This window comes from Balaenoptera ricei, chromosome 7 (genome assembly GCF_028023285.1).
Source record: "Balaenoptera ricei isolate mBalRic1 chromosome 7, mBalRic1.hap2, whole genome shotgun sequence".
Lineage (NCBI taxonomy): Eukaryota > Metazoa > Chordata > Mammalia > Artiodactyla > Balaenopteridae > Balaenoptera > Balaenoptera ricei.
Window position 1 is genome coordinate 78,245,481 of NC_082645.1, and position 24,478 is coordinate 78,269,958.

The 24,478-nt window shown below is 39.0% G+C and overlaps 1 protein-coding gene across 3 annotated transcripts in view; it reads left to right on the top strand.

Annotated features, from left to right (window-relative positions):
* The window catches only part of MYO1B (myosin IB), a 184,936-nt gene that overhangs the window by 146,105 nt on the left and 14,353 nt on the right, over positions 1-24,478 (top strand). Inside the window, exons 15-26 of one of the 3 annotated variants that reach the window (XM_059928387.1) lie at positions 924-986; positions 4,312-4,512; positions 5,729-5,955; positions 8,511-8,711; positions 10,353-10,446; positions 11,295-11,444; positions 14,847-14,915; positions 16,185-16,271; positions 16,538-16,624; positions 18,438-18,524; positions 21,734-21,808; positions 23,428-23,562. In XM_059928387.1, the coding sequence (XP_059784370.1) occupies positions 924-986; positions 4,312-4,512; positions 5,729-5,955; positions 8,511-8,711; positions 10,353-10,446; positions 11,295-11,444; positions 14,847-14,915; positions 16,185-16,271; positions 16,538-16,624; positions 18,438-18,524; positions 21,734-21,808; positions 23,428-23,562 (1,476 nt within the window). The remainder of the gene's footprint in view (positions 1-923; positions 987-4,311; positions 4,513-5,728; positions 5,956-8,510; positions 8,712-10,352; positions 10,447-11,294; positions 11,445-14,846; positions 14,916-16,184; positions 16,272-16,537; positions 16,625-18,437; positions 18,525-21,733; positions 21,809-23,427; positions 23,563-24,478) is intronic. The other 2 variants (XM_059928389.1, XM_059928390.1) reach the window with 2 other exon arrangements.

Genomic DNA, 24,478 nt, shown 5'->3' on the forward strand with positions numbered 1-24,478 from the left:
TTAGTAAAATAACTCATCTACTGAAAAACTAAATCATGAATATTTCATCTTTCATTTGGAATGATTATCATGCTTTAGAAACATTTTATACTTGAATGGCACCTTTTGTAACGTAAACATCCTAAAAGCCAGATTCATTCTCTTCCTGTCTTCTCATCATAAAGAGAATGCCCAGACTTTGATCTGTAACTTAAAACAGTTTGTACAGATTGTCTAAAACACTTCTAAGAGTATATCGGAAGATCCTTAGCTTGCCGTATGAATTAACTTTCTTCCCCTTAGAAGAAAAATAAATGTTTACACTTATGGACAGAGTGTAAGCAGATACAGAATGATTACATTTGGCCTCCCAGATTTGGCTTTGTAGCTAGTGTTAGAACCAGTGGATGGGTTTTCATGTCTTTCCTTATGTTGAAAATACTTATCTTAGCACTGTTCTATTTTTACATTTGAAATAGTTAAGGGCCCTACAATTTGGGGTTGACTCTAAAATTAATTTCTTCCTTGTGATTACAAATTAAGAACAGAAAAATCTATGCCTTACATTCTGGGGATCAAGTTCTGACTTATTTCCTTGAAAACATTGTAAATATACAAAAAGTAATACTGACCCAAGAGCCTGTTGAATAAATGGCCCGGGGCCAGCGAAGTGCATGGGAAATTGCCACAGATGGGAGGGTGGAAGGGGAGGCAGCCTCAGCACAGGTCAAGGGCGTTTGTTTCAGTCGGATCATGTCAGTGCTAGACTGCTGCATTATGAAAGTTTTGGGAACCGGAAGATGACATTTGCAGCACTGATTTTTATAAAGGAAATTTTCAGAGAGGAAGTGGAGTATAGTAAGATGGGCAAAGTCTTATGTTAGAGATGGTAGTGTTGTAGCATCATCATATGGGATTTGATTATGTTCTGTTTTCTTTTTCAGGACATAGAATGGACTCACATTGAGTACTTCAATAATGCTATCATTTGTGACCTAATAGAAAATGTGAGTATTAGGTACAGTTTCCCAAAGAAGTTCTTGGTAGTGTAATTCACTACTTACGAATGATCTCACTGCCTTCAGTGTTAAGCTTTTGTATTTTCACTATTTCAACACTTCAGAGAACTACAGAGTTCTGGAAACTTTATCACAACCTTAAGAAATCACACATGGTTCTCAAACACATACATAGACAGCTGGACTTTTTGATACTTAGCCAGGTTCCTCCATGCTCATCCTGTTGCCGTATCACAGAGCCCATTCATGACGCTCAGATGCCATGCCCTTAGGTGCACCATTCTTTCTTGTGTGCTGGGAACCCAGGTCCAATCCACAGCTCCTGGAAATATGAGCACTGATCAGAGGAGACTCAAAAAAAAAAAAAAGGTGTTTGCCAAGTCAAAATATCCATTTCATTTTTAAAATTCTAGTGACCTCTTAACATAGTATTCAGTGCTTACTATCAAAAAGATAATTGTTCGTGAGGATGTGGGGAAATGGTAACCCTTGTGTACTGATGGTAGGAATGTAAATTGGTGCAATCGCTATAGAACTCGGTATAGAAAAAAAAAAAGAAAACAGTATAGAGGTTCCTATAAAAAATTAAAATTAGAACTGTTATGTGACCCAACAATCCCACTTCTGGGTATATATCCAAAAGAAACAGAATCAGGATCTCAAAGAGATATCTTCACTCCCACGTTCACTGCAGCTTTATTCACAATAACCAAGATAGGGAAACCACCTAAGCAGATGAATGGATAAAGAAGATGTGATGTATATATACAATGGAATATTGTTCAGCCATGAGAAGGAAGGAAATCCTGCCATTTGTGACAACAAAGATGGACTTTGAGGGCATTATGTTAAGTGAAATATGTCAGAGAAAGACAAATACTGTATGATATCACTTATATGTAGAATCTAAAAAAAAACCAAACTCAAACAGAATAAAATGAATAGTGGTTGCCAGGGGCTAAAGTTTGGGGGAAATGGAGAGATGTAGGCCAAAGGGTACAAACTTCCACTTGTAAGATGAATGAGTTCTGGACTTTAATGTACAGTGTGGAGATTATAGTTAGCAATACTGTGTTATATACTTGAAAGTGGTTAAGAAAATAGGTCTTAAATGTTCTCACCACAAAAAAGAAATGGTAATTACATGATGTGATAGAGGTAACTAACACTATGGTAGTGTATCAAATCAACATGTTGGATACCTTAAACTTGCACAGTATTTTATGTCAATTATATCTCAGTAAAGCTGGAAAAATTTTCTTAAAAAGTAACAATGACAACAAAACTCCATGCTGTTCAAGTAAAAATAAAGGAGGATAAAGGGACCATCTCGGGAGCCAGATTAAGTAGGATCCCAGGGATGGCTGGTATGGACCATAGATTGCTTCAGGGATGTGAGAGATGGTGTGTGTGTGACTTGACAGGTGCCAAGGGCCTTGGGACTTTTCAGGTTACAAATTATGTACGTGAAAAGGCTTAAAGTGTGAAAAATTACTGCATAATTTTTAGTAACCTTTCTGAATCTAAGATTTTTGTTTTTACATCATATTTATCATGTAGTTTATCATGAACGAATTGATTGCAAGAAGACTGATTTGTGTGTAAAAGCTTAGGCTTACTAAATCTTCCTGGCCTTAATAACAAAGTTAATTTGAAACAATGCATAAACTTTATTTTCTGCAGTCTTTTTAGCTATCAGTGTAGGTGAGTCTGTGCATCAGCAATAGAATCACAGGCTCCAAATGTCCAGCAAATCATTTTCTATTCACCTTTAACAAGACGTTTTGGATATTATTAATTAGCCAGTATCTTATCCCTCAGTATTCAAGATATTCTTGAAAGCCACATCTTTGATTAAATTGAACTTTAAAAAAAATATTCTGAAGCATTACTATTTTTCAATTAAAAAATAAACTTTGTTTTGAAAAACGTAAACAATGTTGGATTGTGAACACTAATATTCCACCTAAGCAATTTAAAACTCTAGTCTAAAATTTAGAAAATCAGTGGATTTCCTGAAAATTTTTTCTGGTGAATTTTGTGACCAAAGTAGTTTGCTGGGGGAGTTTTAACTTTCAATAGTCGTGGCTATCAGGTTTTTCTTCATAAATGTAACATTGCACTTAATTATTTACCTTTAAGAAGGGAGGGAAAAAAAAAAAAACAGTGGTAATACACTTAATTTAACTAGATTATCTCAGCCCAAAATCCCCTTGCATATATGATTGAAGAAACTCATGTTCACGTAGGAGCCTGGGTACATAAAGGAAATGTTTCCTTCCAGCATCGCCTAACAATAATGTTTACTCCGGGGATGTTATGAACACACTTGACTCCTGAGAGTCCACACTTCCCCCAGATTTTGTGTGGAATGAATAAGTGCTGGACAGAGGATGTCATGGCCTTGTAAGGAGAAGGGGAGAGGAGCCCTGGGGACTTTGCTCTGGCGGAAGTGGGTGGGGTCATGGTCAGTGGATTGTTCTCTGTGGAATGGAGATGTGTGGGCCTGTAGGGGCAATCGAAGGAACAACAGCCTTTATTTAGCAAAGTAGAAGATTCCTGATTTTTGGTTCAGTTTAGCTGGGCTGACTGTTCTTGGGATAAATAAGATCACAGGGTCTGAATACCCAACAAACAAATTCTCACCCGTGTTTAACATCCATTTCGAAATTTTAAATGGAAGGAGAATTTTATTCTCAACACATATTCTTGAAACACAGCTTGATTGCATTGATCGTTAAAAGCAGCCTCCCGAATCACACCACTTTTTTTCCCCGAGAAAATAAACTTTATTTTGAACACAGGAACAATTTGGAAACATCTGAAACCAATTTCCTTCTCAAGCTATGAATCAAATAATGGCCTTAAGAGACTATGCTTTGTGATTTATGACCACGTTATATAAGGAGACAGTATTGTCACATTAGTTTCTGACTTTTAGATTTGTTTTTGAATCTTTGAGGTCTGACTTGCCTTTTGCTAAACAACGTGAATTTCAGTTATCAGCCCGCTACGGTGGCTGAGGTGACTCCTAAGTCCTGTTCTGCCGTCGGGGAGGCTCCGTGGGCTGGTGGGGGAGACTCATGCAGACAGTCCCTCCCTCCCCACCCCCCAGCACACCTGGGACCCCGCTGGAAGAAGGCTGATTTCTGTGGGGGGCGATTTGTTACTTGTTTTGATTCTCTGCTCTTTGTTGTGCCTGAACGGAATTTTCTTGTGACTAAGTCGATTGTGTTTAATGGCATAATTAGGAATAATTATTAAAACAATACAGCGAGGAAGGAAGGAAACCCTTTTATCTCCTTTCGTCCAGAACACAAACGGAATCCTGGCCATGCTGGATGAGGAGTGCCTGAGGCCGGGCACGGTCACCGACGAGACCTTCTTGGAAAAGCTGAACCAAGTGTGCGCCACCCACCAGCACTTTGAGAGCAGGATGAGCAAGTGTTCCCGGTTCCTCAACGACACGTCCCTGCCTCACAGCTGCTTCAGGATCCAGCATTATGCCGGCAAGGTGCGGGAGCCTGGGCCCTCCTCGAGGACCCGGAGCCTCAGCCTCAGAGATGGCGTTCTGACCAGCGCCAGCTCCTGAGGATAAATGGAACTGCTGAAAGCATAGAGTCAATAAGTGTTCAGTGGGGATAGAATCTGGACCATGTTGAGCAAAATCTTACTAATACTGAGAGCTGAAAGGAAAGCCAGTGGACTTAATGAAAGTTCAAGTATATATTAAAAATCGATTTTATTATTTTCAAGCTCTGAATGCTAGCCTATAAAAAAGATCTATCGACACTGATAAAAGATTTGCCAGTAAAAAATTAGCATTCACTAAAGACTTATAGAAACACCATTGTAAAGCAATTATACTCCAATAAAGATGTTAAAAAAAAAAAAAAAGACTTACAGTAAGGTTTTAAAAGCACCAACCATTTAGCAAAATAATGAATTCTTAGATTGAATTTTGAAACGACATTGGAGGAAACATCTGCTTTTTTTTTTTTTTAACATTTATTAATTTGGTTAGTATTTGGGGTAATTAATTTTACGTCATCAACTATATAAAAATAATATTAAAAACAATTGGGACAATAGATTGATTTTTGGAGTCCTGAATGATTATTGATTGGAGTTAATACCTCCTTTCTTATAAATAAGCTTGCAAACTTCAAAGGGGAAAAAATCTGATTATGGCTTTAGTAAAAATGAAGTATATAGTATCTAAATTTCCTTTAATTTAAAAATGCTGGAACTTGGTACTTCATTTTTTTTCACTAGCCCATGTTATTAAAAGATACTTTCCTGGTCAATTTCTCTGCTGGTTTAGGATGTCTATGAACATATCTGTGTTATCTCAGTTTCCCCCTGTCTCCTTTTAAACACACTAGAATTGGCACATGTAAACTAAAAAATACAAGTAAAACCTCAAAAATATGCTTGAACACCAAAAAAACCCTAAAATCCTTTGAAAATGTTATAATAACATTTTTGGAGTTTATTCTTGCAAATCCTGAAGGGTAATAGAATTTATTTTGAACTCTTCTGTGATTTAGACAGATGGAATTTAAACTTGGAGGCTAATTTGGTATTAGAGTGTGACTAACTTGTTGGAGATTTTTTGATGGAGAAAGAAGAGGCTGCAGTATAGATAGTCTCGGGATATTTTTAACAGTTGTTTGATGTTCTAGCGTGCAGTGTGTCAGCCACTGAGTCCCATGTGCTGCTGCTTGTAGGTGCTGTACCAAGTGGAAGGATTTGTGGATAAGAACAACGACCTTCTCTATAGAGACCTGTCCCAAGCCATGTGGAAGGCCGGCCATGCCCTCATCAAGTCTTTGTTCCCCGAAGGGAACCCTGCCAAGATCAACCTAAAAAGGCCTCCTACAGCCGGCTCACAATTCAAGGCATCGGTGGCCACTCTGATGAAAAACCTACAGACCAAGAATCCAAACTACATTAGGTATTTCTGGCACATAAAATTCTTTGACCATTCGATTATGAAGGCACTCTCAAGGAAGATCATTTACCTGTTTGCTTAAATCTGAGCGTAACCCAAGGAGAGGGATAACTAAAGTACTTAGGGGTCAAATAATACGGTGTCTTGGGTTTGCTTAAAAAATACTCCAGTGGCCCCAAAATAGGGAATTTTAAAAAGGGAAAAGAAAAAATTGTGGTGGGGGATGGGAATAGATACTTAATGAAATTGGGTTGCTGGCACATAGGAGTTCTCAACTTTCTGGGTTTTCTGTTGTTTTTTTTAATGACAAGTTAAGAAACAAAATGTAAATTTTTTTCTGGTAAGCGTTTTGCATAAACTTTTGGTGGATTCATTTTGGATTCTTGTTATATTGACTTGGAGCATTGAAGCAACTGGGGCTTCAGTTGCAGGTCTGGTGTGAGGAAGTATGTGCCTCTTTCTTCCCTGTGAGAGTTATAGGCCCAGAGAAAGTAATGATTTCTGAAACAATCTAAATAATTTTTTCAAAACAATAGAAAGAACTCCTTAAAAAGCATTTGGTCTCTCTCTCTCTCTCTCTTTTTTTTGCTTCTAGGGCATCTTAGTTCTCAAAATTCAGTAAAGACCAACTAGGATTAGAGTTTGTGATGTGTATATTTGGTGAACTAGGTAATAGAAGGTGTGTGTCTGATGGGTCAGATTTCACGTGGCAGGTGCACACCCACACATACCTTCTACAGTTGTCTTTGAAATTTCAGTTATGAGGAAGTTAGAGTGAAGAACATTTTTGTGTTTAACTTGTTGACCTAATATTTATCTTCATAACAAATGTAAATAGGTAAAATGCCCTGGTTTGATTGCAAACAGGGTAGAACATATATTAGGTTAAGGATCCTAGTCTCAAAAAAAATTAACCAAGAAACTTTGTGTGATCAGTTGCTTTTGTTATTCTCATTTGCGTAAACTTTTTTTTTTTAACCTTAAGATTCTGTTTTACTGAGGTATAATTTGCATGGAGTGATATGTACAGATCCTAGGTGAATGGCTCCATTGTTTTTTCGCCATTGTGTACACTTTGGTAACCACCACTCAGGTCAAAACATGGAACATTCCCGTCACCCCAGAAATTTCCTTTATTCCCCTTCCCTTTCAGTGGTTTTAATGTATCTCTAAGAAGTCTTAATTAATAAACTCCAAAGTTGTGAATATATTATTATATATATATTTTTAGAGTCTTTATAGTTTCAGATTTATTTTAAGGTCTGTTTTTCAATATAGTTATCCTGTTGTTTTGACACTACATATTGAAAAGAAAAAAATCTCTATTTTCATTCATTTGCCCTGATGCCTTTATCGAAAATCAATTGAATGTATGTATAGGAGTCTAGATCCAAACTCACTAGTTTGCTCCATTGATCTGTTTGTCCTTAAGCCAGAAAGTAGACATTACTTTTATAAATGTAAAAGGAAAACCATAAAAACACCAAGGTCCAACTAGGTAAGATTTAGTTGTCCATATATTGCATGTATGCGTGGAATTTGACAGTTGAAGTGAGGCAGACATAACCGTAAATGTTTAACAATATATTAATTAGGATATAGAGATTGCTCCAACAAGATCTGGAAGTAACAGGGGCTTAAACAAGATTGACATTTATTTCTTATGTACTTCTAAGTGTATAGACTCCAGGGCTAATAGAGCAACGCCTTCTATGTTGTGGCTCTGCAGTTGCCAAGGTATTTCCTCTTATATATATAGTCAAAGATAGCTCTCCAGCACGTCAACATTCCTGCCAGCATTTAGCAGAAGAGCAAAGGGAGAACAAGTCCCTTCCTTCTAAGGACGCACTGGAAGTAGCAAACATTACTTATGCTCTGGCTAGAATTTTGGTCACATAGCCACACCTACTTGCAAAGGAAGCTGGGAAATGTAGTCTTTCCATGGGCAGCAAAGTGCCCTATTGAAAAGGAGGGAGATAATAGGGATTTAGCGAGACAGCAGTGTTTTTAACCTTTTCATTGAGGTATGTAATGTATATACAATACAATAGAGTATATAAATCTTAATTGTACAGGTTGTTGAATTTTTACCTATGTATACACCTGTATAGCCTCATCCAAGCCAAGATATAAAACATGTCTATCAACCCAGAAGGTTCCCTTGTGCCCTTTCCCTGTCGATCTCCACCCCTACCTCTCCCCAGACGTAAAGCAATACTGAGTTCTCACTAGGAATTAGTTTTTCTAGAACTTCATATAAACGGAATCATAAAATATGTACTCTTTTACATCAGACTTCTTTCATTAAACAGAATGTCAGTGATATTTACCCATGTTATTGTACGTATTATTCTTTTTTATTGCTGTATCTGCAGTGTAGTTATCTTAAGGTTTTTGTAAAACGATTTGAAATAATTTCAAAAGAAATGACTAGGTTTTCCAAGAATAATAAATAATTATCTCACCATGAAATAATTATATATGATGCTTTGTAAAACATGGACAGATAAATCCGTAAGAGAAGGAGTTTAAAACCTAAAATTTGTGTAATCTTTTAGGTGTATCAAACCGAATGATAAAAAGGCAGCGCACATCTTCAACGAGGGTCTAGTATGTCATCAGGTCAGGTATCTGGGTCTTTTGGAGAATGTCCGCGTGAGGAGAGCAGGCTACGCCTTCAGGCAGGCCTATGAACCTTGCTTAGAAAGATACAAAATGCTTTGTAAACAAACATGGCCTCATTGGAAAGGACCAGCAAGGTAAGACATTCATTGATCATATTTAATTATGAAGTTTTAAAGCGTACAGATACCATGTTGTATTCTTCACGTGCTGTTTAGGCAAAACAGAATTCTATGAAAAGTTGGCTGTAACCTCTGTTTTGGACCATCTTCCATCAGGATACCACTTTGTGCTAATTCTTATTAATTATAGAAGTCTTGGTTTTCTTTAAGGTTTAAACACGGCTTATCAAATCCACATTTGGAACTTGTATGTCAATAAAACTTCTAAAATATGCCGTGGCAAGTTAGCAGGAGGAGAATTTGTAATTGATAGGTGTATTTGTGTAGAATCATACAAGGGTAGCGTTAGAGGCATCTTGGGTCACTGCTCTCAGCTTTTTGGGTTTTTTTTTCTGGGGAATTAACCCCAGAGAGAGTGAGTGAAGGGTGGGGGTCCCACTCTTTGACCAAGTCTGTACCAACTGAGAAATAGATACAGGAGCAGATAAGGTTCACAGTGTCAGTGTTATTGTGAGTAAAGCCGGATTGGAGAATATGGCAGAACTTGGGGCCATGTGGCTTTCAGCTCATCTGCCCTAAATTGCACTCATCCATCCCGTCACAGACAGAGTGCTGGACCACTGCAGACTCATCCCATGGAGCAGCCCCTGTGAGCTCTTCACATGCAGAGAGAACTCGTGTGTTGGCAGGGGGGCTGCTGCAGAAGAGAAACCAGGCCTTGTCTGTGCAGTGACCTTTTTTCTGCTCTCACCAGTCCCAGAAGTTGCCCCTTTTCTGCAGGCCACAGAAGCTCTCCCAACTACCACAGCAGGGCAGACGTGCCTGTTTTATGGGGATTTTTCTTTCACTGTACTGGTGTTGACTCTACATTGTCACGGGACCTGGCCTTTCACGGGAACCTCAGTAGGATTAGACACTCACCCTGTATTACAAGAAGATAAACTCCAGACATATGGTGTGGTCCCTGATGCATAATTCAATACCCAAATAATGTAGGGTCTGGGTACTATTTCATTTCCCACTGCTAATTTCCAGGGTATTATGGTCAGCATCTACTATAATACACAGAACAAGGATTCACTCCCAGCCTGGCCTCCAGTCCACAGGTTGGTGGGACGAAGTTTAGTACTAAAGGCTGACGTTAAATCCACGGTCCAGGATGCAGAGGTCAGAGTCAAGTCCAGGCCTTGCTCCCACCCTGTGTTCTTTTGCATCCCATTGGCCTGGCACTTAGCACTCTTGGGACCTGCCCACAATCTGAGAAGCAGGAGCAGTGTTTAAAATGTTTGCAAGAAGTAACTGAGTGGGTTCAAAATAGATGTGAGTTTCTTGCATACCCTTCTGGCCCTGGTTGGTCCATTGTTACAAGTATATTTGATCGCCTCTGCTAATGAAATCAAGAAATTGTCTAATACCATATTTTCTTAGAATACGTAGTTCTAAACCCAAAATGCTTTTTGAGCATTTACTGGATTTGGTTAAATTTGTGGAATTCACTCTGGAAGTTCTTTGATGGAAGGATGCTTACTGAAAGAGCATTTATACTTGGAAATGAAGCTATTTTTTTATACTGCTGAGAACCTAATATCATGTTTTAAGATAAGATAACCTATTTTTGTAACTCAGAAAATTTGTTGTTTTTATTTATTTTTATAGAGCTGGTGTGGAGGTTTTGTTTAATGAATTGGAGATTCCTGTGGAAGAGTACTCCTTTGGTAGATCAAAGATATTCATTCGAAACCCAAGAACAGTATGTAATCGAAACGTTACACTCTGAATTTGTGTTATAATCATATGGGCAAATTCTTAAAGGATGTTTAACTTTATAATGTTACCCAAGATGCTACCAAGAATGTCACATTTTTGTGTTTTTCTGCAAATGTCCAAAGGGGTGGCTTAATAAGGGATAATGGAAGAACATCTGTATTTTTTATGAAACACCAAAATTTTTGAGCTGATAGATTGTACAGCATTTAAGAAATCATAAAGAAACTGGTATTACAATAAAACCTCCCTAATTCATAAAAATTGGAGGTTACTTCAGTCTGTATTTGTAATATCTGAATTATACAGTAATTTTAGGAAAGACAACCCTGCTATTCAGAGGTACACGAAGGCACCCAAATTAAAAATTTTTTTAAGTTAAAAAGAACACTTAAAATTCTACTTAGTGAAGAACTCCATTGGAGCCTTTTTATAACTGAATAGACTAGCATGAAGTAAAATTTACATAGCAGTTTATTGGAAATTTGGAGAATTAGGAAAGTGTTCAGATCGTCTGAGAGAGACCTTGCCATCACCTCCCTTCCAATAATTTCATCCTCACAGATAGTGTGAAGGTACATCTAGAGTTCAGTTCAGCCCTTACGTGATTCGTTATAAATTCTAAAACACTGTACTCTGAATTGTGTATCTTGCATGAATTCATCCCAATAGTTTTCTTATGGACTACTATTCATAATATCTGTAATTAAGTTATTTTTTTTTTCCTCAATGTGGTTCACTCCAACATTGTGACATTTTATTTCCTGAGAATGATGTACACATATGCCACGAGTTTTTGGTGGATTTTTGATAAATCCATCTATTATTTATTAGTTATTCAAATTAGAAGACCTGAGGAAGCAGCGTCTTGAGGACCTGGCCACTCTCATTCAGAAGATTTATCGGGGGTGGAAATGTCGCACACACTTCCTGCTGATGAGAAAAAGCCAAATCGTGATCGCTGCCTGGTACAGGAGATATGCGGTGAGAGCCCCCGACATTTTTGAGTTGTAATCATGATGCATTTTTTTGCAAATATTTGTTACGTACTTAACTGTGTAGGTATTTTTTTACATACTTCATCCTCTGAATGACCTCGTGAAATGGGTGCTCTTCTGGTCCCTTTTTTAAAGATGAGAAAACTAAGTCATTGAGCTGTTAAGTAACAGCTACTATGAGGCAGAGATGGGGTTTGAATCCAGGACAACATCAAAGCTCAAGTTTAGTTTATCCCGCTGTCTTCCACTGATGGAGATACATGTAGTGGGAGATCTACACCTTGAATTTGGTTATCAGATTGGAAGAGATAATGTCATTTAACCCTTTGAGTATGGTAGGGTCAATTTTCCCAAATAATTGGCTGTTTTCCATTTATTGTAGGAACACTGAAAATGGCTTTAATTCCAGAAAGCTAATGCCACATTTTAGTAGAATTCTGGGTTTGGGTTAAAGGGTTGGATCTCCTTTAGTCCTCAGATATCTGGCCCTTTGGGAAAAGACTCAAAAATAAAGTATGTTTATTTAATTGATAAGGAATTTCTTTTGGGAATTTTCTTTCTCACTCAATTATAGATGTTTCATTGGAGGCGTAACAGGTTTGAGGGAAACCTGAAGGTTTACCTCTAGGCTAGCTTGAACTTGGCATTGCGTTCTCACAAAATGAATTTTAATGATAAGAGCACTGCTTCCAAACACATTTTCATTCTCTGCTTTTTCACTAGAGAGTGAGTTGGAAAATGAATTAAAATTGCAATCAAATCTCCTTTAGGGTGTTCTTCCTCTTTTTCAGCTGTAGAGAAGGTTTGTTTTAAGGGTGTGTACAATCAGGACATAATTTATGCTGGCCTGTTCTCATGTAATACATTTTAGTGTATAATTTACAAGTTTTAGAAATTAATGAGTTACTTAAATGAAAAGTAAGGAAAAATTATGTGATCTTTAAAAGAATATCTTTAAAATCGCTTCCTCACGTTAAAAGAGTATAACCAACAGTACAAGTGTTAAAGTATGACCCTAGCCAGCCACGTTAATGATAGGTTCATTAACATGTATTCTGCAAAGGCCCAGAAGACTGATGTCACCAACCTGGCTGCACGTAGCAGTGGTACTTGGCCCTTCGGCAGATTCATAATGCTCTGTTTTCTGTTTGCCTGAGAAAGGGAGGACCAACAAATAGCCAGTCCTCAAGGAACCCATTTTATTATTTCTTATTTTGAGATCATTAAGAAAAACCAAGTTTTGAAGCATCCTGAATTCATCTATATTGAATTCTACCAATAGTTTTGAAACCCTTATTCTGCCAGGTTCAGGGGATAACAAGGTGAACCAAACAACCTGATTCCTGACCTCATACAGTTCATGTCTAGTGAGGGACAATATGCATTTAAGCAAATAAATAGAACAATGACAGATTGTAGTAAGTGCTAGGAAGGAAATAGAGAACTGAGATAAAGAATAATGGGGAGATGGGAGATTACTCTAGATAAGGTGGTCAAGGAAGACCTTCTGGAAGGGGCCATTTCATCAGAAGGATGAGGAGAAATAGGCAAGGAACCAAAAATAGCAAGTGCTATTTCCACCCTCCCTCCCAATATAGAGCTTTTGTATCTCCAGATTTTAAAAAAGTCACCATATGTATCATTAATTTGTGATGCTGAGAGTTAGAATTATAACAAATAATAGCCCAAACTTTAGAGGAAGTATTAATTTTGCTCTAGTGTTATTTCTGTTTCAGAATTTGAACTACAGGCAAACCTCAGAGACTTTGTGGGTTTGGTCCTAGACCTCTCCAGTAAAGCGAACATTGCAATAAAGCGAGTCACACAAATCTTTTGGTTTCCCAGTGCCCATGAAAGTTACGTTTACGCTATACTGTAATCCATTAGGTTTGCAATAGCATTATATCTTTTAAAAAAAAAATGTACATACCTTAATTAAAAAATATTTCGTTGCTAAAAAGTGCTAACCATCATTTGACAACGCAGGGTTGCCACAAACCTTCAATTTGTAAAAAAACCCCGCAATATCTGCAAAGTACAATAAAACAAGGTATGCTTGTAAATACCTCCACCAGTTAACTACAGTTATCCAAGCCAGTGAATTTCCCTTGACCAAATAACTCAAAGATTTTCCGAATGACCATTTTCAGTTACTATTTATCTTAAAATCCATATTCTGTGATATTTCATGGCTCCTTGAGGTGAATTTTAAAGACAGAGTTATTTTCAAGCCATGTAGGAATTTTGAAAGAAGACATTGAGGTACCAAATGAATGTCAGAAGTGATGGTCAGATATTGTAGGTACAGTCTGGACCCTACAGCCGTGGACCATCACTCTGTGTGGAATCTTAGAGATTTTCCAGCTCCTCAGTTGCCCGATGAAGAGACTGAGGCCCAAAGAAGGTAGTGACTTGTCCAGGGTCCCAGCGTTCTCTTTGCCTTTCTCTCTGGCATCCTCTTTTGTTCTGCTGCTCATTTTCTCTGAGATTCCAGAACATAGCCTAGAGTCCTGGGAGCATCTGTTCCGCCTCAGAGAAAGGGAGCTGGGCAGTCTGCCATTTCCAGGGTCTGAGTCACAACCTGGCTTCAGTATTTTGTTTGAAAAGCTGTGAAATTTCATCACAAATGCCCACATTGTAGTGAATATTCCCCACTAAATACAATAAGCGCTCACTTCTCTAGGGATAGTGTTCTAGCAGCCTCCACTCTCCAAGGCATTGGCCCTGGAAGTAAGGGCCTCTGGGCATCGAGCTCGCCAAGCTGACTCTTGGGGAGATCTCACTGGGTCTTCCTTAACCTTCCCCCACTGGAAATAACCTCTGCTGCAGCTGAACATCCTCACGGTTCTATTGAAGGGCTCTATGGCGAGTAGGAGCTCAATAAATAAAGTTTAGTCGATTGATAGGAGTTGACTTAAATTTGTTAGCTGATTTCCCAGCTTGAGGCAATAAAAGCAGCAAACCTAAAAGGAGCTGGGGACGTTAGAGGCTGACCCAGTGAGTAGCAGGGTGAGAAATGGCACCAAGAAGAGAGAAGGCTTAGGAGCAGTTGCAGAACTCAGTGTGTAATTCATTCATGTGTGTTCACTGGGTATCTGCTATGTGCTCGACGTTGTATTATAACAGCATGACACAAAGAACAGATGTTAATAATGGTGGGTCCTGAGTCATTTAGAAATTAATTGTATTTACCATCCTTGAAGCAAACTATGGATTAATCATAATAATTTTGGATTGTTGGATATTTTGATTTCTATACTTATTGGTTCCCAGAAAGAATATAGGTGATCAAGAGTTCATTGCACTAAGTGAGCAAATTCCCTTTCTCAGTGTGCATGTTATGGATATGTAAATAGAATTGCTGATATCTTCCCCTTTCATCCTACAGCAACAAAAGAGGTATCAACAGATAAAGAGCTCTACCTTGGTAATTCAGTCTTATATCCGGGGTTGGAAGGTGAGTTTAAAAGAAGTGATCCTTATTTATGTGAGGTTTGCATGTTCTTTACAAAGGATGATGTCTCTGGGCTCACCCTGCAGGGGAGGGTTTCTCATCTCCTGCCTACCCTGTAAACAGTCAGATGGAAAAAATAAATATTACGGGCCAAGCTCGGGCCCTACACCATGTCTTGGCTGCTTCCTGCTTTCTTTTCAAGAGCTTTGTTCTCTGAGCAGGAAGTCCTTGAAATAATACCGTACATGATTTCAGTATCCTCTTGCCCCCTGTTTGCAAGGGAAGCTGTAGTGCAAAAGGCTGTCTCACACTGTTGCCTCCATACCTGTGAGCCCTGCCAGACCTCAGCACCCCAGCACAATGCCTTCCATACCTTCCCTGTGACCATCTTGCAGGCTGCCCCATCATGACTGAAAGATCCTAAGCGCTGGCTGTCCTAGTGCACCCACCACCTGGTTCTGGGTCCTTCCTGCCAAAGTGTCATTCAGAGTCAGCACACTATAGCCCACAAGCCAGATCTTGGTTCAGGAGTCCTGCGGCTTCCATTGCCCTTTGTCTAGGCCTGTGGGCAGCCCAGGTGCTTAGTAGTTGTCCCACAGCAATTGCCAAATACAAGTCTGAGCACACAGAGTTAAGTGAAATTGCTGCCTACAGGTTTTTCTTTGACCTACTACCAAGTCCTGAGTCCAGGCGTGCAGTCTAGAGACTTCAGAGGCAGGACTCAGGGTTCGCCTCCAAACCAGCTGTCCTCCTGGCCCCCATAAATCAGTTTCAAGCAACTACTGGCAAGAAGCCACTAGTACTGAACCAGTGAGAGAATTTTATTTTATAGCAAGTTTTTAGCCATCTCTTTTGAAAAAAAAAGTACAGCTACAGTTCCTTCCAGACAATAATAATAAAAGTGATCAAGTGGATTTTGGTGGATCATTGGAGATCCACTGACCACCTTCTGAGAACTGTTCCTTCTATCTGCCGTGTCCAGTTTGTATTGCTGTGGTCAGATTTTTTCCTGTCGCGTATCAGGGCGTGGGAGGCTGCTGTCTATCTGAGTGGGGCTGCGCTGTCATGCTTGATAATGTCTTCATTTACCACCTTCTCGTGGTCCATTTTGGGCTAATAAAGCAACTTTGCCTTTTCCTTTCTTTAAGCTATTGATTTTTTCCCTTGAGAATGGGGATTATGCCTATCTCTTCAGGTAGTTTTTTTCAAGTCACTATGGATATAGTTTTTTGGTGTTAATTTTCTATCTTTCTGGGTCATTCTGTGCTTTAGGCCCGAAAGATCCTGCGGGAACTGAAGCATCAGAAGCGCTGTGAGGAAGCAGCAACCACCATTGCGGCGTATTGGCATGGTACCCAGGTAGGCCAGAGACGCCCAGGAAGGCAGCGGGTCAGGAGTGACGTGTGGAGCAACGGACCCCCCCATTCGGGATTCACTGGCTTAAGCTCCTGAGCACGTGTTTGCCTCTTGCTCTTTCCAACGTTTTGGTGTGGGGTGGTGGCACACGCTTTTGCGTTTACTGTTTGATGGTGACCGGTGTCTCTCTTCCTCTTTCTCCATTGGGAATCAGCAGTAACCTTTCTTGCCTTAAACTTTTCTGTAACTCCTTTTCAAATGCATCACAGGCGCGAAGGGAACTGAGCCGGCTGAAGGCGGAGGCTAGGAATAAACATGCTATTGCAGTTATTTGGGCTTACTGGCTTGGATCTAAGGTACTTGAAATGCACATCCCATCACTCCCATCCTGGAATCCGCAATAATCAATCCATATCTCTAGCATCTCAGGGGATGAAGACCCATAGTTAACAGTGGCTCACACTGGCGCATGTCCTAGTCCTAGCCAGATTTAATAACCCTGGAGATGTTCGTGCCAAGAGAGCACGTTAGGAAGCTTAAGCATGCGTAGGCAAAAAAGACTAATTGCTTACTAATGAGGTACTAGCATAGTTGCTCTTTTTTTTAAACTCTCGAGTAACATGCATGTTTAGTTTTGGGGGGTTTTTTGTTTGTTTTTTACCCCCCTAATGTATCCTGGCAGTTTTCTGAATGTGTTTTTGTGCGCGACGGGGGGCATGATGGGAATGTTAAAGTTTGGGTTTCGATTGGTCTTCTGCAACATGTTAATAATAGAAACACCTTTAACGCATGCTCGACAAAAATATTAATCCATGAATGAAACTGTTTTTTAGGCTCACTGTGGCAGCTGTTGATTATTATAAGCAAAATGTTATATGTGAAAAGAAATATCATCTGTGATTTAGCAGAAAGCTATGTTCATGCAAAGCTAGCTGTAATTGCCCCTGAAGAATGCCAGGAATTTCGGCATCAGCTGTTTGTGTTCAGAAACAAAGGGCTCCTGAAATACTCTCTCTAATCCCCAGGCAGAGTCGTGGGCTCTGTGAACGTTTCACATATCCCAAGGGACGGAGCATTTTAGATGTCTTTGTTAACTTAGAAAATCAAAGATCATCTCTGCTAAACATGTGTATCCCAGTGAGAAACTCAAATATCATTACAGTCCTATGTTTTTAAGTCTACCTTGTCAACATTATAAACCCATCTTGTGAGAAAAATGAGAAAAGTCAACATTTGCCTGTATAAAGATGTTAACTTGCCACAAACTAACCAAAGTTGTTCATTTGTGTTCTCCCCTGAAAATCTGTGTGGAACAAACTAGTTCCCTTTATAAACTGAGGGAACTGTCTTAGCGGAGGCAGAGGGACTCCTAGACAATTACTCTGGGATTTCTCCACTGAACAAGAGAAGTCCATTTCCCAGTCTGAGTACTGTAATGTAATGAAACGTTAGTGCCTGTCTGTTCCTGTCTTTTAAAATAGCACGCCTCAGATTAATTTTTCCCTAAGATTGATTTTTAAACCTATGAGTTACTTCACTTTTTTATCTTGCTTCTGTATATTTCACTGTTTAGGGCCTTACCTAATATTGAATTTTGATACATGCTACTTCTAATTTTCCAACTGGAAAAAATCGGGGGTTTTGTTGTTTTTGTTTGAAACTTTAGAGAGGCAGCCTTTATTCCTTCCAGTTTTCTAAATGGTTGTTCACAAGAGTTGTCTTTTTACACGTCCAAATGAATGAACTCAGGAATTCACAGCCTCTTTAGCCCCCGTGGGCTGGCAGCAAAGGGAAGTCTATGGAAATCAGTAGGTGCCACTCCCAGATCTAAGGCTTTGATGAGGGAGGGAGTGAGAGTGTGGAGAAGGGAGTGAAGAGGGAGAGAGAACAGGGGAGAGAAAAGGAACAGAATGGAAATAAGGGGGAGGGCGGGGGAGTGCTTCCCTCAGGTACCCTCCTCTGGGACAGAGTCTCAATGCACTGAAAATACAAGGGACTATGCTAGCCTGACACTGATGCTTTGGGTTTAAATGATTGTGCACCATTTCTCTTTCATTCTGAAATCCTGATACATAAATTGGCTCTTCTGTGTGGTGGGGTGTCCTTTTCTGGTCATTTGTGCTGTCTGCATTGGGCTGTCTCTTTTATTTACCATCTAAAACATTCTAGGCTCGAAGGGAATTGAAACGCTTGAAGGAGGAGGCTAGGCGTAAGCATGCAGTTGCTGTCATTTGGGCTTACTGGCTTGGACTGAAGGTACTTCCTCAACCTCTTCTTTCTGCCCACGGTGAACTCAGTGAAGCCTAGCACCTACTAACTCTGACCAAACGATTGATTATGCTTGCTGATGGTCTGCTTACAATGTCATCTTGCCTAATTTGGTTTCCTTTTGAGAACAAACCTGTACACTAAAATTTTCTGATTTTATTGCATTGTCTTTCTTTAAATAATAAGTTTAAAGTAATAGCATATTACTTTAAATAGTAATGTAGCATATTTTATTCTTTGTTATCCAAGTTCTGTTTAATGTTCTCTTTATGAGGATGAAGATTTTTTTTTTCATTTATGAGACAGAGTTACAGCAGTTGAGCTTAAAAGCTGACCTACCATTGCAGTGACCAGCCTGGGGATATTGGGCTTTGGTTTCCCTTTACCCATCTATTCTGTCCCATTGACGGCTCCTGGAGCAGAGCTTTCTTCAAAGTGCCCATCGTTCTAATTGTTCAGCATAGAAACGAAAGGGTTTTGCATAAATGTACAGATTTTGACAAGTAAGACCAGCAGTAGATCATTCAGGTTAAAGAGAACTTTAGATTCAAATGCCCTCTAATTTAGGGCCGGGTTTATTTTAAGGCAATACTTCCTACTTGAGGTAAGCTTGCATGTTAGTAAATGTGACTCTGAGCTCTGGAAAACCTTGAGAACGACCTTCAGGCAGTATAAGGATTTTGTCTTCCTAGTATTCAGTAACTCCTCACTGGGGGGAGCCATCCATACTGTCATTTTGGGATAATTAGGCCCTTTTTTGACATTTCCTCTTTGTTATTTTTACTATAATACTATAATAATTCATTTTTTCTAAATATTTGAATATTCTCCAGGAAACCATTGACTCTGAACCTGAACTGTTTTAGCAGTATCTGTAAACTCTGCTTTGAACAATCTGCGTTTTTCCCTGAAAGTTTAGCCTATAAACTTTTAGTAAATTAACTTTTTTATTGTAATGAATATTCATCAAGTAATTTTTGAGGTAATTAAGAAGTAACTTAAATATGAATTTAAGATGTTCTATTTCAAGATTTCTGAACAAGTTCTGTTACTACTTTTTTAAAGTTAAAACGGAGGATTTTATTTCCCATTTTATTCACATTCTAATTTGCATTCTAATTTTCATAAAAGGAAGGAACAAACGACATTGAGTCAGGATTTTTACTCTCTATAATGATTTCTATCAGCAGCATCATGTTTATCTTCAGTTTTCTGGATTTAACTAATTGCATATAATTTAAAAAGTACTTTTATGTTAGAGTGTATGCTAGCATCCTGTAAACCAAATTCAGTTCACAGGTGAATACTGTTTTAGCTGAAGTTAACTGGGCTTACTCTATAGACATAACTGTCTTTTTTTTTTGTCCAGTTTCCACAAAACAGCAGTATTTTAATATGTTACCATTATTGTTATAAGATTAAACATCTTCGAAGTCCAAGAAAGTAATAATTTTGTATTTTTTTTAAAAAAGAAGTATGTTGATATGAACAGTAATTTTGCCCTTTTAAATGATTTGATTCTTGTGGAATTGATTACAAAGTTCAGTGGACCCTTTTTAAGACGCTGGGGCCCATGAAGGGAACCCATTCTATATGCCAGCATGTTGTCACCAGGCCTCTTCTGTGTGTAGCTGTTTTTCAGGAGAAAGGGCCTGTCCTGTGAGTATCAAAAAGAATGTTGCATTGAGCTCAGTTACAATGAAATTCAAGTAAATATAGGACTTCTAGTATATTTCCAAGGATATGTTTTCATGAAACTCACTTTAACTTCTCTGCTTTTGTACACTCTTACAATTTCAGGAGCTAATTAATAGGTATCATTTTTCTTCTTGTTCCTTCTAACCTTGTAAGTGAGATTTGAAATAGTTACAGACCACTCCATGGCTAAAAGAGAAATGATAATCAGTAACATAAGATATGAATTAAAGGAAGAACTGCCTATGTGGTGTATGGGAGAATTTTTAAACCTTAATAATCCGCAGGTGTAGAGAATAGGTCTGGTGCTCAAATGCCCGGAGGGACCAGGCTGGTCACATGGGCGAGGGAAGTAGCAGATGGAAGGTAGGGGGTAGGAAGGCAGGCCTCCTGCGGGCCTCCTGCGGTTTGGAGGGTGCAGCTCTCTTCCAAAGGCAGCAACGAACGGCTGCTTTGGTCCGCTCAGTCCTTGTTGCGTGGGAATAGGACTCACTGTTGCTAGATCTTAGAAAATTGTAAGAGAAACCTGCAGCCTGAATTCCTCTGTGAAGGTCTTAATTTTAAAATGTGCATATAAAACATTTTTCGACAAACAATTTGGTTACTAGTTTGCTAGTTTACAGCCTCTAATGTAGAAATATTTTGAACATGTGCAATTGAACCCAGAAAGCTAAAGGTATAAGAAAAACATACATAATGTCTGAATTATTCAAGTAGGCTAATATTTTGCTAAATTCTAACTCTCCCATTTATAACTGAATGATGATAAACATTTTAAATGTTTTCCCCCTCAGTTTCCAAATTTAGCTGTCATTCATTCATTTAGCAAACACCTCAGTTATTTTATTTGTTAGGCACTAGTATACAAGGTAAATACGACAATATAGCAAGGAAGAAATGGTAAACTAAAACTGTAATATGATGTCTTAAGTGCTGTGATTAGTATTAGTAGACAGTTTGATGGGAGTAGGGGTAAGAGAAAAAGTAATGCAATTAAATGGGAGATAATGATCATTCAATAGCTTCCTTTTAAATTCTTATTTTTAGTCACATTCACTTCTCAGTATGCAGTACTAAAGTCCTGTCTTCATATGCAAGGCTTTTGGAAACTGCCATATATTTCTTCAGGCATTTTTTTGCCTTCTAAGAACAATTTGAAGTGAAAATTACCTTACATAATTTTTTCTGGAATGTATTTTGATTTGTGATGGGTTTGCAGCTATGCCTGTAAAGCGTTTCCATCAGATTGTCAGGCTCTTTAAAAACTAGTTAAGAGGATTACAAACATCAAAACATTCTGGTATTATCTTGCATCTCTGAATTTCTTTTTCTCCAACTTAAAACCCACTGTCTCAGTATGCTTCAATTATTTTACTGTATCCAGAAAGACACTCATAAATTTACTTGTTCCATCTATGTTCGATTTTAATAGAGGTGTTTCACCTTTATGGGCATCTGCTGGCCGCGCATTAACCTCTGTATTCTGCTGCTTCTTTTTAAAGGTACGCAGGGAGTACAGGAAATTCTTCAGAGCCAATGCTGGAAAGAAAATTTATGAATTTACACTTCAGAGAATTGTAAGTTTATACTTTACATATGGCTAATTAGCATTATTGGATTAACTAGTTAATAGCACCAACTCAGTAATATGTGACTTATTTGGTAACAATTAAATCATAACTGTGCCACTGAGAGTTTGTGACCTTTTTTATCATCGGTTCTAAAATTCAAGTAGAATTGTGTCAGAAAGAGGCCTGTACGTGATTAATCAAATATTCTTCTTCTTTGACAGAGAGAACATACTTCGGGGAAAGTGAACCCAAGAAAGCCAGGTGTCTTAGTTCAGGCTGCTATAACAAAAATGCCATAGACTGTGTGCCTTAAACAATAAACATTTATTTCTCACAGTACTGGAGGCTGGACAGCCCAAGATCAGGGTGCCAGCATGGACTGGTTCTGGTGAGGGCCTCTTCCTGGTCTCCTCACATGACAAAGAGAAAGAGAAGCAAACTCTTTTCCTGTCTCTTCTTACAAGGGCACTAATCCCATCTAGGAAGCTCTGCCCTTATGACCTCCTCTCAACCTCATTACCTCCCCAAGGCCCCACCTCCTGACACTATCCCTTTGGGGGTTAGGGTTTCAGCATAGGAATTTGAGGGGAATGCCAAGAGCTTGCCCTGCTAAACTGCCACAAGCCGCTGCAAAGTAAGGTTGGCAAACAAGCTAGTGGGTGAGGGGTGAGGGAGAGCAAGGCTATGCCCCTCTCCCGGGATGGATTCTAAAGTTCCCTTCCATCTTTCCAAGGAGTAGATGTAGTGGTGAAGAGCGCAAACTCTGGAGACAGCTTGCTCCACCACTCACAGATTTGCGAGCCTCATTTTGTCATCTGTAAAATGGGGATAATAATAGCATTAAACCTGTAGAGGTATGGTAAGGGTTAAGATGAAGTAACACTGTAACGCTCCCACAGTGCCTGGCCCATGTTAAGTGCTCTAGAGCAGGGGTCCCCAACCCCTGGGCCACCGGCTGGTACTGGTCTGCGGCCTGTTAGGAACCGAGCTGCACAGCAGGAGGTGAGCGGCGGGCGAGCGAGCAAAGCTTCATCTGCCGCGCCCCATGGCTGGCATTACTGCCTGAATCATCCCCGTGGAAAAACAGTCTTCCACAAAACCAGTCCCTGGTGCCAAAAAGGTTGGGGACTGCTGCTCTAGAGCAGCGCTGTCCAGTAGAACTTTCTGCAGTGACAAAAATGTTCTGTATCTTTGCTGTTCAGTAGAGTAGCCACTAGCCATGTGTAGCTAGTGAGCACTTGAAATGTAACTAATGTGACTGACGAACTGGATTTTTAATTTTTTTAATTACTTAAAATTTAAGTATAAATAGCCACCTGTGCCTAGTGGCTACCTGTTAAACACTGCAGCTCTCTAATGTTGACTGGTATTAGTATTAATGTTAATATTAAAATTAGTATGCGCGTTAGTATTCTTCTTTTCTCTTAACCATTTGGTGGAGCTCAGATTTCTCCAACCAATGCGAAGAGCGGAATAGAGACTTTCCAGAAGAGTTACAAAGTCTTATGGACTAAAACTTGGTAAATTCCACTAAAGACTGGTTTCTTTGAGTCTGGTTTATGTCAAACAGTGTTTTTTTCTGGTGTATTTTACTCATCTGGTATTTTCTGTCAAACCCAACACAGGTGCAAAAATACTTCTTGGAAATGAAAAATAAGGTGCCTTCCTTATCTCCGATAGATAAGAATTGGCCATCAAGACCTTACCTATTCTTGGATTCTACTCACAAGGAGCTAAAAAGGATTTTCCACTTGTGGAGGGTAAAAAATGTCTTGCTATGTTTTTTCAGAGACTTCTTATCATATATTTTGAGTGTTTGAGGAGTGTTACGGAAAAGCAGAATTTTCCTCTAGCCGCAAGGAGAATTAGTTGAGGAAGTTGGTGTTTCTGAAGCGGGCAGCGTGCTTGGCTTTCTGTGAGAATTCCTGGAGCCCCAGGTGCTCCTGTGGCATCTTCTCTCATCCGTGGTTGGGAAGGAAAGAGCAGGGCTACATTGTCTTTCCCGTCCAGATTCCAGTTGCTTTCAAGTAGTTGAGTTTTTTGTTTTCGTTTTTGTTTTCGTCTTTAGTTGAAGAAATATTTGCTGGAGGTAGAAGTAATAAAATTTGAACATCTTCATGTGAGTAGTAAAGTCTTGAAAATTGTATGAGTTTACTTGCTACGTAGACATACATAGACACACATGAGAACACACACATTTTAATGGACTGGGGGGAAAAAGCTTTAAAGTCACCCAAAGGACATTAAAGAGATTAAAATTTCCCTCTACCTGAGTGAAAGGGAAGCTGAAAATCTACTTGATTTGGCCTTATATTTTGGCTCACTTAACTTTATATGAGAGCATAGCATGTAATTTAGGTGGTGCTCTGTGTGGAATACATGGGGTACTTCTACAGAGGTTGACTTCATTTCAATAACTTAGTTGATATATGGAATGCTAAATATATGTCATTCAGATAGAATGAAATCATTAGGTTGAAGGGCTTGTATTTAGTAAGTGAACAATTGATGGATATGTCTTCTGGGAAACTTTCCTGCCCTGTACTATGGGCTTCTTCTTAACTGAATCAATTATGTATAGAGAGACATAATCACTGATGAGTGATACCAGCACAGCATATAGAACTGGATTCTGAGTTCTGTTCCCTAACTTAGTGAGTCAGTTTGGCAAGATTC